The sequence below is a fragment of the Euphorbia lathyris genome, chromosome 9 (genome assembly GCF_963576675.1).
Source record: "Euphorbia lathyris chromosome 9, ddEupLath1.1, whole genome shotgun sequence".
Classification (NCBI taxonomy): domain Eukaryota; kingdom Viridiplantae; phylum Streptophyta; class Magnoliopsida; order Malpighiales; family Euphorbiaceae; genus Euphorbia; species Euphorbia lathyris.
Genome location: NC_088918.1, coordinates 3,474,626 through 3,492,098, shown reverse-complemented (window position 1 = coordinate 3,492,098; position 17,473 = coordinate 3,474,626). Strand labels below are relative to the sequence as shown.

General features: G+C 35.2%; 1 protein-coding gene across 1 annotated transcript; it reads left to right on the top strand.

The window, feature by feature from the left end:
* The first annotated feature begins 7,461 nt into the window (after positions 1-7,461).
* LOC136205746 (uncharacterized) lies at positions 7,462-12,080 on the top strand. Its single transcript, XM_065996493.1, has 7 exons — positions 7,462-7,799; positions 8,713-8,884; positions 9,007-9,056; positions 9,288-9,588; positions 9,923-10,111; positions 10,203-10,385; positions 11,677-12,080. The coding sequence occupies exons 1-7, from the start codon at positions 7,636-7,638 to the stop codon at positions 11,920-11,922; spliced, it is 1,305 nt and encodes a 434-aa protein (XP_065852565.1). The 5' UTR covers positions 7,462-7,635; the 3' UTR covers positions 11,923-12,080.
* The last annotated feature ends 5,393 nt before the right edge of the window (positions 12,081-17,473 follow it).

Sequence of the window (17,473 nt, the reverse complement as noted above, 5' to 3'; positions counted from 1 at the left end):
TAGGGAGGCTTCTTCTTTTTCTCTTTATTCTTCTCATGCTCAACATATTTCTGTTCAACACCAGCTGGGTGATAAATCTTTTCTGCTTTCTTTTGTCTATGGTAGTAACCTGGCTTCAGAAATGAGGGAGTTGTGGTCTTCTCTTTATAGTTATGCCTTTCCAAATAATAATTGGTTGGTGTTTGGGGATTTCAATGCCATTACTGGCGCTCATGAGAAGCTTGGTTCCCCTCCTACTACTGGATCCTGCAGGGAATTCAGGAATTTCATTGATGATTGTGATCTTATTGATATTGATACTTTGGGTCAGAGGTTTACTTGGTCCAATGGTCGGCATGGGGCGGCTCATGTTGAATGTTGTCTCGATAGAGCTTTAGTGTCTGAGGGCTTCTTGGATTCTTGGGACTCTATCTCTTGCATGGCTTTGGCAAGGTATTATCTGATCATTGCCCAATGCTCCTTCAATGCAGAATTGGGGAATCAAGGATTGCTAGGTTCAGATTCCATGCAATGTGTACCACTAATGATTATTTAAAGGGGGTAATTGCTAATCACTAGAGTGGATCCCACATCTCCCTTCATGCTGCTCAACTATTATGTCATAAACTTCACACTCTTAGGCCTATTCTCAGAGACTGGAATAAAAACGTGTTTGGAAGAATTGATTCTACTATCCATCTGGCTGAAGTTCATCTTGCAGATATTCAAAAACAAATTTCTGAGCAAGGTGATACTCCGGAGTTGAGTAGTGTTGTTTCTGCCATCTGCTCCAACCTAGATTTACAACTTCTTCTACAGGAGATGATGTACAGAGAGCAAAGTCGTGTTAAGTGGCTTAAAGCGGGTGATAGGAACACTTGTTTTTTCCAAAGGTCTGCTAGAGTTAGAAAGACTTGGGCCGACATTAATCATTTAAGGATCGACAATGAGGGTCCCACTTTTGACACCATTAGATTATCTCATCATGTAATTGAGTATTTCTCTAATCTCTTTCGTAGTTCTAGGGAGCATATTGATCTTTCTCCAATTAATGAGGTAATTCCCAACTTGGTAACTACTTTGGAAAATAAGGACTTAATTTCTAAACCCTCTTTTGAAGCTATTAAAGACACAGTCTTTTTCATGGATCCTGACAGTGCCCCTAGTCCTGATGGTTTTGGGGGAACTTTTTATCGTTCCTTTTGGGATATTGTTGGGCATGATGTTTGCAATATGGTTTAGGCTTTCCTTGATCATGGTTGCATCCTGCCTGGTTTAAACTCTAGTATTATAGCTCTAATTCCTAAAGTTGCTGAAGCTGCCAGAATTGAGAACTTTCATCCAATTGTGATGAGTAACTTTGGTTTCAAAATCATCTCAAAAATTCTTGTTGATCGCCTTGCAGTTATTGCTGCAAGAATTGTTTCTCCGAACCAGTATGGTTTCTTTAAAGGTAGAAGCATTCATCAGTGCATTGTCTTAGCTTCTGAAGGACTTAATCTGCTTGACAGAAAATGTTTTGGTGGACACATGGCCTTAAAAATTGATATTCGTAAGGTTTTTGATACTTTAGATTGGAACTTCCTATTGGTTGTGCTAGATTCCTTTGGTTTTTCTCTCACTTTCAGGGATTGGATCCTTAACATTCTGACATTCGCTCGTATTTTTGTGATGATTAATGGTTCTCTAAAGGGTTACTTTTCTTGTTCTAGAGGGGTTAGACAAGGGGATCCCCTCTCTCCTCTTCTGTTTGACATTGCTGAAGATTTTTTCTCTTGTTGGCTTTCTAAAATGGTGAGGGAGGGTATTTATTCTCCTATGTATTATTCTGGTGGGAATCTTTTCCCCTCTCATCTTCTTTTTGCTGATGACATGCTCAGTTTTGGAGTGGCTTCCTTGAGCAACTTGCATGCACTCAAGGATTTCTTCCGGTTCTATAGACTGATCTCCGATCAGCAGGTTAGTTGGGACAAACCTGCTGTCTTTTTTGGTTCTCAAGTGAGCCATCCGAGGAGGGTCTGTCTTGCTTATTGTCTTGGCATCCGCTTGGAGTCTCTCCCTTTCAGTTACTTAGGAGTCCCTCTATTTATTGGAGCTCCTAGGGCTCGTCATCTCAGCAGCCTTGCAAACAAATTTCTCTCTCAATTTAGCAAGTGGAAAGGCAGCTCTCTATCCTTTGCAGGGCGTGTAACTCTAATTAAGTCTGCTATTACTGGATCTCTAGTTCATTCATTCTTGATCTATAAGTGGCTAGTGGGATTGTTGAATAAACTTAATAGAAGTGTTAGGAACTTCCTTTGGACGGGTTATATTGATCAGAGGAAGCTAATCACGATTCCCTGACAAACTTGTTGCAAAAGCTTGGAGGGTGGAGGATTGGGCATTAAGGACTTTAGGATCTTTAACCAGGCTCTTTTGAGTAAGATGTGTTGGGATCTAATTCAAGGCACCAATTTTGCTATTTCTCTGATGAAATCTAGATTTATGGCTTGCTCTGGTTTGCCTAAAGCTACCATTGCTCCTTCCTCGTTTTGGTCTTCTTGTGAGTTTGTTTATTCTTCCATTTGGGACCAAACCATTTGGTGGATTGGCCGGTCTTCTAAGCTCAATTTCTGGACTGATCGGTGGATAATTCCATTAGTGGTGGACAGATTGGGTCTTGATCATCAGGAAAAATGTTCGCGCTATAATTCTGTTGATGACTTTTTGGTAAATCCAGAGTGGCTTGACTTAGGTACTCTACCTTCGGTTGTTCAAGATAGTATTCGATCTATTCATTGGGGTAGGGATGTTATTGATTTATGCGCTTGGCAACCCTCTACGAAGGGTACTTTCTCTGCCAAAGAATACTATTCGGTTATCAGTCCTAGTTCCTCCTCAGTGGACTGGTATAAATTTGTTTGGAATGCTCACACTCCCCCTTCTCATTCATTTACTTTCTAGAGGGTTTTGCATGGCCGGGTTCTGACTCACGACCTCCTGTAGCGCCTTGGACTCTCTATTGCCTCTTATTGTGCTCTTTGTGGCAGGGATGCTGAGTCCATTAACCATTTATTCATTATTTGTTCTTTTGCAGATTCTCTTTGGAGGGCCCTAGAGATTCATTTTGACTGCTCTTTACCTCGACATTCCCAATTCATCCATTTCTTCAGCACTCTTCGTAGCATTCATTTTGGCTCCTAGGTGTCGACAATCTAGCGTGTTGCTGCGGTCACTTGCATCTGGAAAATCTGGCATTATCGAAATGAAGCAATACTTGAGGATGTTTCTCCTTTTATTCAGCACTCGAAAATCAACCTATTTTGAAGGATTCGCGAATCCTTTGCCTCTTCTAAAGGTTTTTGCTCTTCGCCGAGATATTCTATTATCTTATCCCGTCTTCTGGCTTCTCTTAGGCCGCCTCCTGCTCCCAATATTATTCCGGTCCATTGGCTTAAACCTCCTCTGTGCTTGGTTAAAGTCAATGTAGACGGCTCTGATTTTGGCTCTCCTGGCGAGGCTAGAGCGGGAGGTATTTTTCGCAACTATCGAGGTTTTCCGAAAGGTTGTTTTGCTTTTTCTACCCCTCATTCTTTTGCTTATATGGCTGAATTGAGAGCCGCTATTTTCCCAATTGAACTTGCTTGGGAGAAAAATTAGCATCAGCTTTGGCTTGAGTCAGACTCAATATACGTAGTTAATCTGCTTAGACATCGTTCCTTGGATTATTCGCTAAGAATGGTTGCACTGTCTCAGTATTTGCTCTAGGATGAACATTCTCATTTCTCACATCTTTAGGGAAGGAAATAGAGTTGTTGATGCTTTGGTAAAGTTTGGAGTCTCTTCTTCAGTGATCAATTGGTAGTTTATCAATGATGACATTTGTAATATTTCACAATTGCGTTTTTCTTGATTTCTCTAAACTTTTCTCCTCCCCTTCTTTTTGTTTGTTCTCCTCCCTCTCATCTTGTTCAAATACTCACTTTTTCCTTTTATTAATATATTGCGGGTTTGACAGTTCATATGCCATAAGTGCTCACCCCGTCCTTGTTCTGTCTCGTCCCAATTTCTATAAAAAAAATGTTGGACAAACAATTACGTCTGTCTTAAGAATGTTGGATGTGATTAACCAAAAAACAAATTGGACACCGAAAAACATATAAACAATAAAACTATAAATTAAAAGGGAAGAGTTAGACAAATCTGAGGCCTATATTAGCAGTTTCCTAAAGACGACATCGTCGCTATTGACGATCGTCTTCCAGGATACAACAGATTGTGCAAGCGAACTCAATCCGTGTGTAGGCTCGTTATCACCGGAGTAGGAAAACAAGAACATTATGAACAGACAGAGAGCAGGAAAAATTCCAGAGAATATATTTTCAACAGTATATGTCTTTTCACAAACGAACACGACTGTACACAGACAGACACGACTATTCAGGTACGCACACAACTATTCACGACTGTTCATGAAATGAAGTGTTTGTTGGTATTTAAATTAATATATAACTTTATTCAAAAATTTCTAACATTTATTGCTCTAAATCACTTTCTTTTGAAATAAATAGTCACGACAACAACTTTTTTAAGAAATGACTGAGTTTGTAAACAGAAAAATTTACAAATTTTTAAACCACATGGATTGTTTTGCAAATCCGTCAAATCACAAGTTTTATTTTTATATTTTGCTTTGTTTTTCTCTATTTATTTAGTTAACTTGTGGTGTAGTTAATTTGCAAATTAGACCTTAAATTTTGAATAATTTACCAAGTTATTTTTTTTAGTTGATCCAAATCGATCCCTTTTGAAATAAATAGTTATGATAATAATTTTTAAATAAATGACTGACTTTGTAAACTATGAAAAACACAAATTCATGTTTTATAAATTTTTAAACTTTGCAATTCCATCAAATCACAGACTATTTATTTAGTTAATTTCGTAGTTCTAATAAACAACAAATCAATTATTTTCCTTATATATATATATATATATATATATATATAACTTTTGCAAATTGGAGATGAAAAGAAAAAGAGAGAAAATCATAGGAAAGTTGATCATTTTGCAGGATGGGAGGTGAACTATATCGTGATAAATTATTAATGGAGATAGTTGAAAATAATTCATGTGATTTTTTATAATAAAACTATCTTTGGACTTTAAATTAGCTTGGGTTTTTAGTTAAATCGGTTTCTAGATCTGGTATTAGGTTCTTTTAGATCAAATTATCGAGAGTTTGAATCTTAACAGCAAAATGATGTAAACATATTAAGTGGAAAACCAAGACAAAAAGGGCCAAGATCTCACACGGCGTGTACTATAAGTTACGTCGTGTGAACAGAGGAGCTGCTGAAGGAATTGGCAGGATGTAGCCCACACGACGTGTTACCATAGACACATAGTGTGTGTAGGGCTGTAATCGAGTCGAGCCGAGCTTTGGCCCGTTCAAGCTCGGCTCGCTATAAAATTAACGAGCTCGAGCCCGAGCCAAGCTTTGGCTTGCTCATCGAGTTTGAGCCGAGCTTCGAGCTTGAGCCGAGCCCAAAATACTCTTTTGGACTTGGTTTATTAAGAAAATTATCTAACCATGAATTTTTTGTGAGTAAATTGTTGCTTATATTTGTGAAGTTTGCTCGCAAATAACTCTTTAATTGTGTATATAAACAAGCTCACAAGCAAAGTTCGTGAATAAATAAACAAGATGCTTACAAATAGTTCGTCTATTACTCATTTATTATGTTTGTGAACGAACTCATCTAATAGCAAATGAAATAATATTAAGTTTAGATATTTGTGAACTAACACAAAACTATATAGTTTTCTACAAAATTAAAATTTGTTCATAAATGTTATAATCGAGTCTGCTCGCGAGCTTTGGCCTGCTCAAGCTTGGCCCGTTTACGAACCGAGACAGTAAATTATGTTCACGAGCGGCTCGTTTAAAAGTCGAGTCGAGCTTTTATCGAGCCGATCACCGAACCGCTCATGAGCGGCTCTGTTCATTTATAGCTCTAAGTGTGTGGGGTGCTTGAAGAACCCCTAGAATGTTGTTAAAGAAAGTCCACACAGATAAAAATGCAGCAGACATGTTAACCAAGGTGGTTCCCGGAAGCAAGCTTGAACTTTGTAATAAGCTTTCCGGGATGAGATTCAAAAATTGAAGAATTTGAGTTTCTTCCTCTCCGTGATGGGCTGGAGGGGGAGATTGTTATGGGTTCAACCCATATTTAAGGTCCATTTAATATTAATTTTGGCTTCTTAGAGAAGCTAAGTTAATATGTATTTAAGTGTATGAGTTGTCATTTATTGAGACAAGTGAAGGAAGAAGAAAAGACACACCAAAAAGAGATTTTCGGATTTGGCCTTTTCTCTCTTTAGGTCAGTTCATGTTTTTGTCGATTCCCGGAGATTGAACCGTCGGATCGTCACGATTTTTGGACAGGAGCTTCTAGATATATTGTTCCTTGTTCTTACCGATGGGATTGCCGTTCGGAGATCGGGAAGGTCTGTTCGGAGTTGGGGCAGATTGTAGACTGATTTCTTCTCTTTCTTGGTATTTGTCTACTTCTTCAAATCTCTTATTGTTTCATGATTGTTGGTGGGTTATAAACCTTTTGTAAGACTTTGTTGGGTTTGTTTTACCCTCAATTTTATCATAATAAGAGAAGTAGGGTGGACTCCTCAAACGTCCCGTGGTTTTTACTCTTCACACCGAAGAGGTTTTCCACGTATAAATCTTGTGTTGTTGATTGTGGTTTAGATTTCTATCCTTGTGGTTATTGTTGCTGTTTTGATTTGGAACTTGGGTTGTGCTTTGGTTGATTGTTTGTTAGATTGATCCTTGTGGTGTTGTTATTGGTATTCCGCGTATTTGATTGTTGTTATTGGTAACCCGTCTTTTGGGTCCTTCATAGAACTCATACTGTAATTTGCACGTCATGTGAACTTGTGAAGGGATGATTGGATCCTAAGCATCGACGAGCTGGGCGGTTGGAAATTCAAGGCCACACGTCGTGTCACATACCCACAGGCCGTATAGAGGTGACTTACATAACAAAACAGACTGGGAAAATAAGATCTGTCAGAATTCTATCGTCCCTTATTTAATCCTCTTTGTTTGTAAAGATGACCAATATTTTACCAATTAAATAAATAATCATAACGACAAACAATAAATAAACTAAATTTTCTAAATATTAATACGTGGTGTCTAAATTGATAAACTCAAACAAACTATAAAAAAAATTGATACTTTATCCGAAATTATTTTAATACGAAATCTTTGACCACGACGGCTAGTGGATGCTCAAATCAACCTGGCCTCGACCCCTTTATTAGATCGGTCCCCATTACGTGTTAATTTGTTTATCTCCTTTAATAACAATTCACTTTAATTAAGTAAATCATTATGATGAGATAATTATGTAATTAATAGAGAAAATTAGTTGCTATATAAGTAAGATTAATATAATCTTAATCTTAATCTAAATTAGTATGGTGGCCGTACGCATCTACCAAGAGTTCCCACCTACAGCTCAAGACGAGTAGGCAGCCATTTTTTCTTTGTACTACTTCATTTCCTCGTTCGTATCGTTGCGTATTAATTGACTGTAAAAAAAAGAAAAAAAAAATTCTCTCTTCTTCTTCTTCTTCCCCGATCGATCCCTCTCCATGGCTACCATTTCTAAGCTCGCATCTCCTTCTCCTCTTTCCTCTTTCTCTCCTTCTTCTAGATCGTCTGATCTTTTTTCCAATTCTAAATCTGCTTTCTTCTCCAGAGCTCTTTCTTCTAAGGTTTCTCTCCGCATCGCTCACCCTTTCAGAGCCTCCTTCGTGTGAGTATTTTTCTCTTTTTGTGTTGTTTTTACTCGGTTTTACGTTTTGCACACTGAGTGTTTGATTAATTTACTTGGCATCATGTTCGTGTTTATATGATTTGTTTTTTCTTTTCGATTTTTTAAATGTTAGACGCTGATTAAATCCTTATTTTGGTGTTTGGTTGAGTATGATCCCTGTATTTTGGGTGTTTGGTTGATTAAAGGCTTGTTTTGGTGTTTGCTTGAATATGATCCCTCATTCTCTGTTTTTCTCCATTATTTGCACTATCTATGGCCCGAGTTTCAGCATTTTGGTCTTTGGCTGTCTGATTGGTGTATCATGTATGTGTTGAAGGGGGGGAACTCGAATCTATGTTTTTTTTTTTCATTGAAATCGTGCTTTCTGCAGTCAACTATTTAAGCAGTGGTTCTAATTCTGTTTTATGAGGGTGGAAAAGAATGCATTTTAGTTTAAGCTTATTAGTCGATGATCATATAAGATCACATTTTGTTGCTTGCCTTACTGATGTTTATGGTCGTATGATCCCTTTTGGTAAAGATTTCTTGTGGTGTTTTATTGAATATTATGCCTCTTTCTCTGTTTTTCTCCGTGATTTGCATTATCTATGGCCCGAGTTTCAGACTTTTGGTCTTTGATTGTGTGATTGGCGTATTGTGTGATAAATTGTGAAGAAGAAGACCATTATACTTTGATAATTGATGTCATGGATTTGATATTTAGCATTTTCAATATGTCCATTCACCCCCAATGTATGGTGTAAATAATGTTGAAAGTTCAAGTTAGTTCGGGGATGGTATACGTGGAAATGGATGATTTTGTAAGATTGTATGTTATTCTGCTAGTTTTCCTATCTTTCACATTGTGTCTTTTGAATATTTGATTTGTATTTTAATGAAAGTCTTGTTGCAGTGTCAGGTGCTCGCAATCCACTGGAAATGGTAGTGCCGTCAAGAAGACAACTCTTCATGATCTATATGAACGGGAGGGACAGAGTCCATGGTATGATAACCTTTGCCGGCCTGTGACAGATTTGATTCCTCTGATTGAAAGTGGTGTCAGAGGTGTAACTAGCAATCCAGCGGTAATTGCTCATATGTTTTTCTATATACATATACACCCATTTGAATTGTTGGGGACAGGCGACTCGGTAATTTTTCTTCATTTGTTGTCATCTGATGAGCTATTTGGATTTTATGGCTGCAGATTTTCCAGAAAGCAATATCATCCTCCAATGCCTACAATGAGCAATTCAGGTATTTACTAAAAAATCAGACTTTTTCAAAAGTTTATCGTACTTCAATCGTCATTATTATTGAGAGTTCGTTCTGTTTCTCTGCTATGTCTGTATGTTCTAAGTTTAATTGCAAAAGAAGGAAAAGATGTTTCACATATCTTTCCAACTTCACTGATTATTTGATATCCTTGGTTCTTGGGGTTATTTGCTTTAATACTGTGTTTCTGATTTCGATTTTCGGAATTTTCAGTGAACTTGTACAATCAGGAAAAGACATTGAAAGTGCATACTGGGAACTTGTGGTGAAAGACATTCAAGATGCATGCAAACTTTTTGAGTCAATCTATGATCAAACCGACGGTGCTGATGGTTACGTTTCCGTTGAAGTTTCTCCCAGATTAGCTGATGATACTAATGGGACAGTTGATGCTGCAAAATGGCTACATAAGGTGGTTGATCGCTCAAATGTGTACATTAAGATTCCTGCTACGGCTCCGTGCATTCCCTCAATCAAGGAAGTTATATCAAATGGTATTAGTGTCAATGTGACCGTAAGTCTACCTTGTCCTTCTGTTCTTGTTTAAATCGGTTTTTGTTCTTTCCGTTATAAGCATATACTGGTAAAGTGATACTAAAACTCATCGTGGTTAGGGGTGTCAAAACAGGTTATTGTGTCATAATTGTGTTATGTGATACATGTATTTCACATGATTATATATGCTATAAGCGACACAAAAATCGTGTCAAACGGGTTAAATCTATAAATTGTGTTCTGGTGTCAGAAATTGATAGCCGTAATCATGATTGATTCAATTAATATTTATCTTGAAACGGAGCGAAATTAACATTCTGACACAGCTAATCTTCATCTCTTCGTGTACACAGCTTATATTCTCTCTTGCCAGATATGAAGATGTCATTGATGCGTACTTGGATGGTCTTGAGGCATCCGGCCTGAGTGACCTCTCCAGAGTTACGAGTGTTGCTTCCTTTTTTGTCAGTAGGGTCGACACTCTCATTGATAAAATGCTTGAAAAGATTGGAACCCCAGAAGCTCTTGATCTTCGAGGAAAGGTAAAGAATTGCAAATTTCGAGTCCTGACTACTAGATTTCGAATATATCATTGTCAAAAAGTTAAATACTTGTCTATGTTGCTTGTTTTAGGCTGCAGTTGCTCAAGCAGCCCTCGCGTTTCAGCTCTACCAGAAGAAATTCTCTGGTCCAAGATGGGAGGCTCTAGCGAAAAAGGGTGCCAAGAAGCAAAGACTACTATGGGCTTCAACCAGTGTCAAGAACCCTGCCTATCCCGACACCTTATACGTTGCTCCCCTTGTCGGACCCGACACTGTGAGTTTCATATTATCTCTTGATTTTATCATGTACTGCTTATGTTACATGGACACTTCTCTTAGTAGCATTTTCATGTTTCGTGTCCTTGTCCTGTCCTTTTCTGTTTGAAGGCTGTTTTATGAAGGTTATGTTTTGGAAATAACGTTTCCTATGTCTGTGCAACATAGTGTACTGCTATTCATGCTTTTCAGAGTTAAGGTCTCAAGTTGTTAACCAGTGTCAAGAACCCTGCCTATCCTGACACTTTATATCCCCTTGTCGGACCCGACACCGTGAGTCTCATATTTTCTCTCTTAATTTTATCATGTACTTCCTATGTTACACGGACACTTATCTTTAGTAGTGTCCACGTTTCATATCCTTGTCGGTGTCCGTTTTTGTCCGAAGGCTGTTTTAACTTTTATGAAAGTTATGTTTTAGAAATAACGTTTCCTGTGTCTGTTTTAGAAAGTTGTTAACCAGTGTCGAGACCCCTGCCTATCCTGACACTTTATACATTGCTCCCCTTGTCGGACCCGACACTGTGAGTCTCATATCTTGTCTCTTGATTTTATCATGTACTGCCTATGTTACACAGCCACTTCTCTTCAGTATTTCGTGTTTCGTGTCCTTGTCTGTGTCCTTGTCCGTGAAGGTTATGTTTTAGAAATAACGTTTCCCATGTCTCTGCCCGTGCAAGATAGTGTGCTGCTATTCATGCTTTTCAGAGTTAAGATCCCAAGTTGTTAAACCATAAAAGTGATGATTGCAGTTTCATGTCCTTGTCTGTGTCCTTTTTTGTTTGAAGGCTGTTTTATGAAAGACTTATGTTTTAGAAATAATGTTTCTGTGTCTATGTCCGTGCAACATAGTGTACTGCTATTCATGCTTTTCAGAGTTAAGATCCCAAGTTGTTAAACCACAAAAGTGATTATTCTGGTTTCGTGTCCTTGTCCATGTCCTTTTTTGTTTGAAGGCTGTTTTACGAAGGTTATATTTTAGAAATAATGTTTCCCATGTCTGTTTCCGTGCAACATAGTGTACTGCTATTCATGCTTTCCAGAGTTAAGATCCCAAGTTGTTAAACCATCAAAGTGAGGATTCCGGTTTCGTGTCCTTGTCCGTGTCCTTTTCTGTTTGAAGGCTGTTTTATGAAGAATATGTTTTAGAAATAACATTTCCCGTGTCTGTTTCCGTGTCCATGCAACATAGCATACTGCTAATCATGCTTTTCAGACTTAAGATCTCAAGTTGTTAACCATAAAAGCGACAATTGCGGTCCAGTGTTGAATGTATTTCACTTGTGCAGGTTTCAACAATGCCAGACCAAGCCCTCCAAGCATTCATCGATCACGGAAGTGTCGGAAGGACAATCGACGCGAATGTATCAGAAGCTGAAGGCATTTACAGCGCCCTCGAGAAGTTGGGAATCGACTGGAGCTTCGTCGGGAATCAACTCGAAGTTGAAGGAGTGGATTCATTCAAGAAGAGCTTTGACAGTTTGCTAGATACTCTGCAAGAGAAGGCAAACTCTTTGAAACTTGTTAGCCTGTAAAATCATTTTGTGTAATTTCTTTTTTTTTGCTTCGATTGTGAAATAAAGGTGGGAAATTTAATCCTGCTGTAAATGCACGAGTTGTGTTGTTATGTAAAACATGAATTATGTATCATAAGGTTTTCTGGTTACTTGATGAGAGATGATTCTATTCGGTATTCGTTTTGATCTCCGTATTTTTTGCTGGGTGATATAAAGATTAACGATTGACACTATTATCATTTTTTATTTATTTATATCGTTTATAATCATATGAAACATATAATTTAATCGATTATCTGAAATTTCTATAATAATCTGAAATTTCCATGATTTTTCATCTTTAGAAATCAAAATTTTGCATGTCCGAGTTATTTTATTGTATATTTTTGGGTAAATGAGAGAAAAAGGGTCCGTTATTGAACTTTACTAATTTTTACGGTATGATATTTAAATTGAAATTGTGACATAAAATTCAATTTTTTAACAATGAATTTCAATTAACGTTTTAAAATGAATGTTGATGATCTCAGAATAGAAAATTTTAAAAATTTATGATATTATAAGAAACTTTAATTCTTTTAATTTTTTTTGTTTTATGATCATTTAGATGTTCGGATAGGAGAAGGAAAGCTCCAGAAATTGTGCTTTTGGAAAATAAAAAACGTGATTTCATGGTAAATGTGATTTTAAATAACTTTAATTCTTTCTTAGACATTTTCATTTTGAGGTCGTTAATGATTATTTTGAGGTATTAATTGAAGTTTAGTGGCCATAATGTTAGAAAGTATAAAGTTTGATGACTTTTATATTACTTTTTGAAGTTAACGACAATACTGTGAAAATGAGTAAAGTTTAGTGATTTTAATTCTTTCAATTTTTTTTTGTTTTATGGTCATTTAGATGTTCGGATAGGAGAATGAAAGCTCCAGAAATTGTGCTTTTGGAAAATAAAAAACGTGATTTTAAATAACTTTAATTCTTTCTAAGACATTTTCATTTTAAGGTCGTCAATGATTATTTTGAAGCATTAATTGAAGTTTAGTGGCCATAATATTAGAAAGTATAAAGTTTGATGACTTTTATATTACTTTTTGAAGTTAACGACAATCTGTGAAAATGAGTAAAGTTTAGTGATCATGGACATAATGTACCTAAGTGAACTGATGTGGCAAGGGATAAAATGAATAATTTCTCTCTTTTCCTCTCACATGTGTGACATGTTTTTGTTCTTCTAAAATTTAAAATATCCAAAATTTTTGAATTCTAGATTTCTAAAATTCTAAAACTGAAAATTCTAATTGCAAGCAAAAAGAACTCTTCTCAAGAACGCCATTACTATATTGCATAGAAATGGAAACTGATACCAACCAGGATTTGAGGGAGGGGTCAAAACTCTGTGTAAAATTTTTTTAGATTTAATGTTTGTAACCAAGAGCAAAAATACCCTTAACGTTTTGGGTCAGGAGCAATTTTACCCCTAACGTCTAAAATTGTGCAATTTTGCCCCTAATGTTTGTAGCCAAGAGCAATTTTACCCCTAACGTTGATAAATTGGATCAATTTCAGACACTATTATAACATACAGTCATTTTTTTCTTCTTTATTTTGCATCAATTGCATATCAATTTGTTCTAAAAAAGGATATAATGTTTTTTGTAATTTAATAATAAAATTGGAGATTAATATTTATAAATTCGGTGAATTTTTTGAATTTTTTTGTCTAATTCGTACAAAAGACAGTATATTTTTAATATTCTTTTCACATCCCAACATATGTTTGTGATTTGTTACTGATAAAATAACGCATGTGTGAAGTGTAGATGACAAGATTCATGACCGAGAAGACATTTTGATGAATTATTTCTCAAATTGACCCAATTTATCAACGTTAGGGGTAAGACTGTTTTTGGCTTCCAACATTAGGGATAAAATTGCACTATTTTAGACGTTAGGGGTAAAATTGCTCTTGACCCAAAACGTTAGAGGTATTTTTGGACTTTAACCATTCTTTTGTAGAGTTTCTGTGAAAACAGAAAAGAAACAGAAATGGAAACAGATACATAACGGAGTAAAACTTAATTTTTTTTACCAAAAAAAAAATCATAAGTACCGATTTGTGAAAAATGTTATCAAATTGTTTTTATTTTAATTTAGCCTAAATTTTAATTGAAAAATTGTTTGATGAAAAGAACATCTGAAAGGTGAGTTGGATTAAGTTATAACTTTTTGTATGTTGATCAAAGTTTGTCCAAATGTCAATATTGATGATTCATCTACCAACTCTGCAAAACCAAGCAAGGTTCTAGAGAAGCTTCATTTGAAAAAGTGTGCATATTTTTTCCCGGGTTTTGTTATTCACTGCCCCCAAATTATTTATCATCGTCCCCTTTTAAACATTTTCGTCATTTTCATTTTTCCATTCAAAAACTTAATATCCTCTTTCCCGAGCCAAAAATTGAATTTATGAAAAATAGACCCGAAAACATCGAGGAAATCGAATAACTACAGTTCCTATTTACACTAATTGAAATTCGTCTAAAAAAACTAACCGAATTAATCAATATATATAAAAAAAATTCATCGAAAATATACTAAACGGGTGATTCACACCATTCCACATAGGTAGAAACGGATGAACTATCCGTTTCTGCCTAAGCGAAACGGGTACCATTCCGCCTAGGCAGAAACGGATGAACTATCCGTTTCTGCCTAGGCGGAATGGTGCGAATCACCCGTTTAGTACATTTTCGATGAATTTTTTTCCGAATCCGGAGATGAAACTCGTGTTTTCGATTCAATTTTCAAATAAAAATACTTATCCGGGGAATCATTAGTCTTTTTCCTTTACCGTGTCTAAGTTCCATGAATGTTGTTCGGGTTTTTAAATTTCGAAATTTTTTTAGAGAATCTCAGTTTTTGAGTTTAAAAAATGAAAAGGGCAAAGATATCCAAAAGGAGACAGTGATAAGTCGATATTTTATTTATATACCGTATTTTGTTTTGGTCCTCTATCGTAATTCCTTCATTATTTATCTTATATTTTATTTTATTTAAAAAGTCGTATCCTAATAATAGTGCATATGTACTATCATATTCTGTTACTCCTATAATTATCTCATATTCTAGATCTTGAATTTTAAATCTAATTCTTATGCTTTTAGTTATGATTATTTCTCTTGTACTATTTGGACAGTTATAAGTTTGTGGTTCGATTAGTTCACATTTATTCTCATTTATTTGGCTAATATGTACTAAACTTTTGGTTCCTGTATTAATTTCAGCTATACAGTCAGTTGCTCGTAGCTCATTAAATAATATTACTTTTATTCGTAACTTATCTTCATAATATGTATGTAATAAATCTAATGTTCTCGGTTGTCTTATTATGTCTTTCTTAAAACTTAACCTTCCTCCTTCTATCCTAGGTAATAATTTCTGGATTGGTTGTAGTTTTCTAGAATTAAAATCTATACATATTTCGTCTGGTATTGTTATGATGGAATTTTCCTTATGTTCTAGTGGTTCTAATATTTCCTGATATAATTTTGGTACTAATATATCCCTATCATTTTGTTTTCTGATATGATGATTACCTGTAAGGGCATATATCATTTTTGTTTCTATACTAATTACTTTACTTCCTGGGGGCATTCTTATTCCTTCTAATTTATAATAGAGTGTTAAAGCTAGATCTTTATGTTTATCTTCTAATGAGATACTAAAATCTGGTTGAATTGTGAATTTAAGTTTCTGATAAATTAAGTTTCCTCTTACTACTGCTATTAAGGCATCTTGGATATTATCTAATATTCTATCATCTAATACATATATTTGAATAGGAGTATCGATATTTTTCTGAAAATATGCTTTTATAGTGAATTCTATTCCTCCAAAGTAAATATTCCTATATTTCTTTGCTTCTTTATGTGATAATTTGGATAATTCTCTTTTTATTACGTCATTTGTTATTAAATTTATCCTTGCTCTACCATTTATAGTAGTTGTATCTATAATATTCTCATGCTTCTGAACAATATATCGTATATTTTTATTTCTCTCAAACCATTTTGTTTTAAATATCTTATTTACAGATAGCTCTTCAGTTTCATCTTGTATTTTCTGATAAATATCTGGTTTAAAACTTAAAGTTTGAGTTATACCACCTTCATAAGTATCCATTTGATAGTAGATATTAGTATTTTCTGTATGGGTTTGTTCTGTTATTTCTTTATTCTCTTCCATTGATTAAAACTTGAATATGTCTGTAACTTTCAGTAATTATTTGTTTTTGAATTTCTATTGTCTCTTCTTGCTCTCTATGTTTTTCTTCTAATCGTTTTACTTCATCTTCTAAGTCAAAAACTCTTTTTTGTAATTTTATCTTTTCAATACGCTTAGCATCTAAAGCACCTTGTGCTACTTCTAATTGTCTATCTTTTAATTCCATAATTTGTAATGCTCTTCTACAACTTATAATATGTTGATTGATATCCTGATTATAAATTAATGGTTTTTCAGCAATAATCCTAAGACTTTCAACTGGTATATCCATTATCTAGTGTGTATAATTCTGAAAAATCACGATTGTGAAATTAATTAGGCATTTAATCATTTCTACTTTTCTTATTAACATTATATGCCTATTTAGATCACTAGTTCCTATATTAAGGAGATGTTGGTAATATTCTAATAATATAATTAATTTGCCTAATAGAATAGAAATTTCTAAACTATTGCTTAAATCTAATTCAATTATGCCGCTTGTAATTTTATCAACTGCTTTCCTATGAATATTAAGCTGTGATGCAAACATACTGGTATATGAAGATGACATAGTGATTTCAAAAAGTTCTAACTATTTGTGAGATCCTTTGAAAGCTCTGATACCATTTTATGTGGACCGTTTTTTCTGATGTGTATAATGTGTGCAGGATCGCTCTTATGACCCTAAAAAGGGTAGGAAGACAAACGACTGCTGAAGTAAACATTGTTAAATGAAATTTAACATCCATAATATATTAAACCTTTAAGTGTAACTAATGATAACAAATTAATTTAATTAGAACAAGAGTTATAGAGGAACTCTAGTATACCTTTCAAAGCAATCCTCAGTGGAGACTTCTGAACTCTGCCTGACACCCTCTCATCATCATCATGGGTTATGGCTGTGTTCCAGCATCTCTACACACCTCTTGGATTCGTCTGAAGGCTAACTATTGTTGCTTTATAACTCTGGATCTTTTTAAACTAATATGCTATACGGAAGTTAAACTTAAGTAGTTAACAACTATGGATGCTAAAAGGGGAAGTTTAGAAAGCCATGGATATAGAGAGAAAGAAAGCTTTTATTGCTCAAATCAAGTTATATCTCATACATCATATGTCTTCTCCTTATATAGGTAGAAGATCAAAGGTGAAATTACCAAAAAGGAGATTACATCATCACAAAAGTTAAAAGTACAAACTTTTAGGTTACACGTGTCGAATGCTTCTTATTTTGCTCTTCCACCTCAAGCTTTACATCTTGCCACTAATCTCTAATGTTTCCACCTCATGCTTCTTCTTTGGA

What these genes read in the sequence shown, in the direction of transcription:
- LOC136205746 (XM_065996493.1), top strand. Translation starts at nt 7,636, where the DNA reads ATGGCTACCATTTCTAAGCTCGCATCTCCTTCTCCTCTTTCCTCTTTC. An exon ending in CTCTTGATCTTCGAGGAAAG is followed by an intron (nt 10,112 to 10,202) that starts GTAAAGAATTGC and finishes TGCTTGTTTTAG; the next exon opens with GCTGCAGTTGCTCAAGCAGC. An exon ending in CCCTTGTCGGACCCGACACT is followed by an intron (nt 10,386 to 11,676) that starts GTGAGTTTCATA and finishes TCACTTGTGCAG; the next exon opens with GTTTCAACAATGCCAGACCA.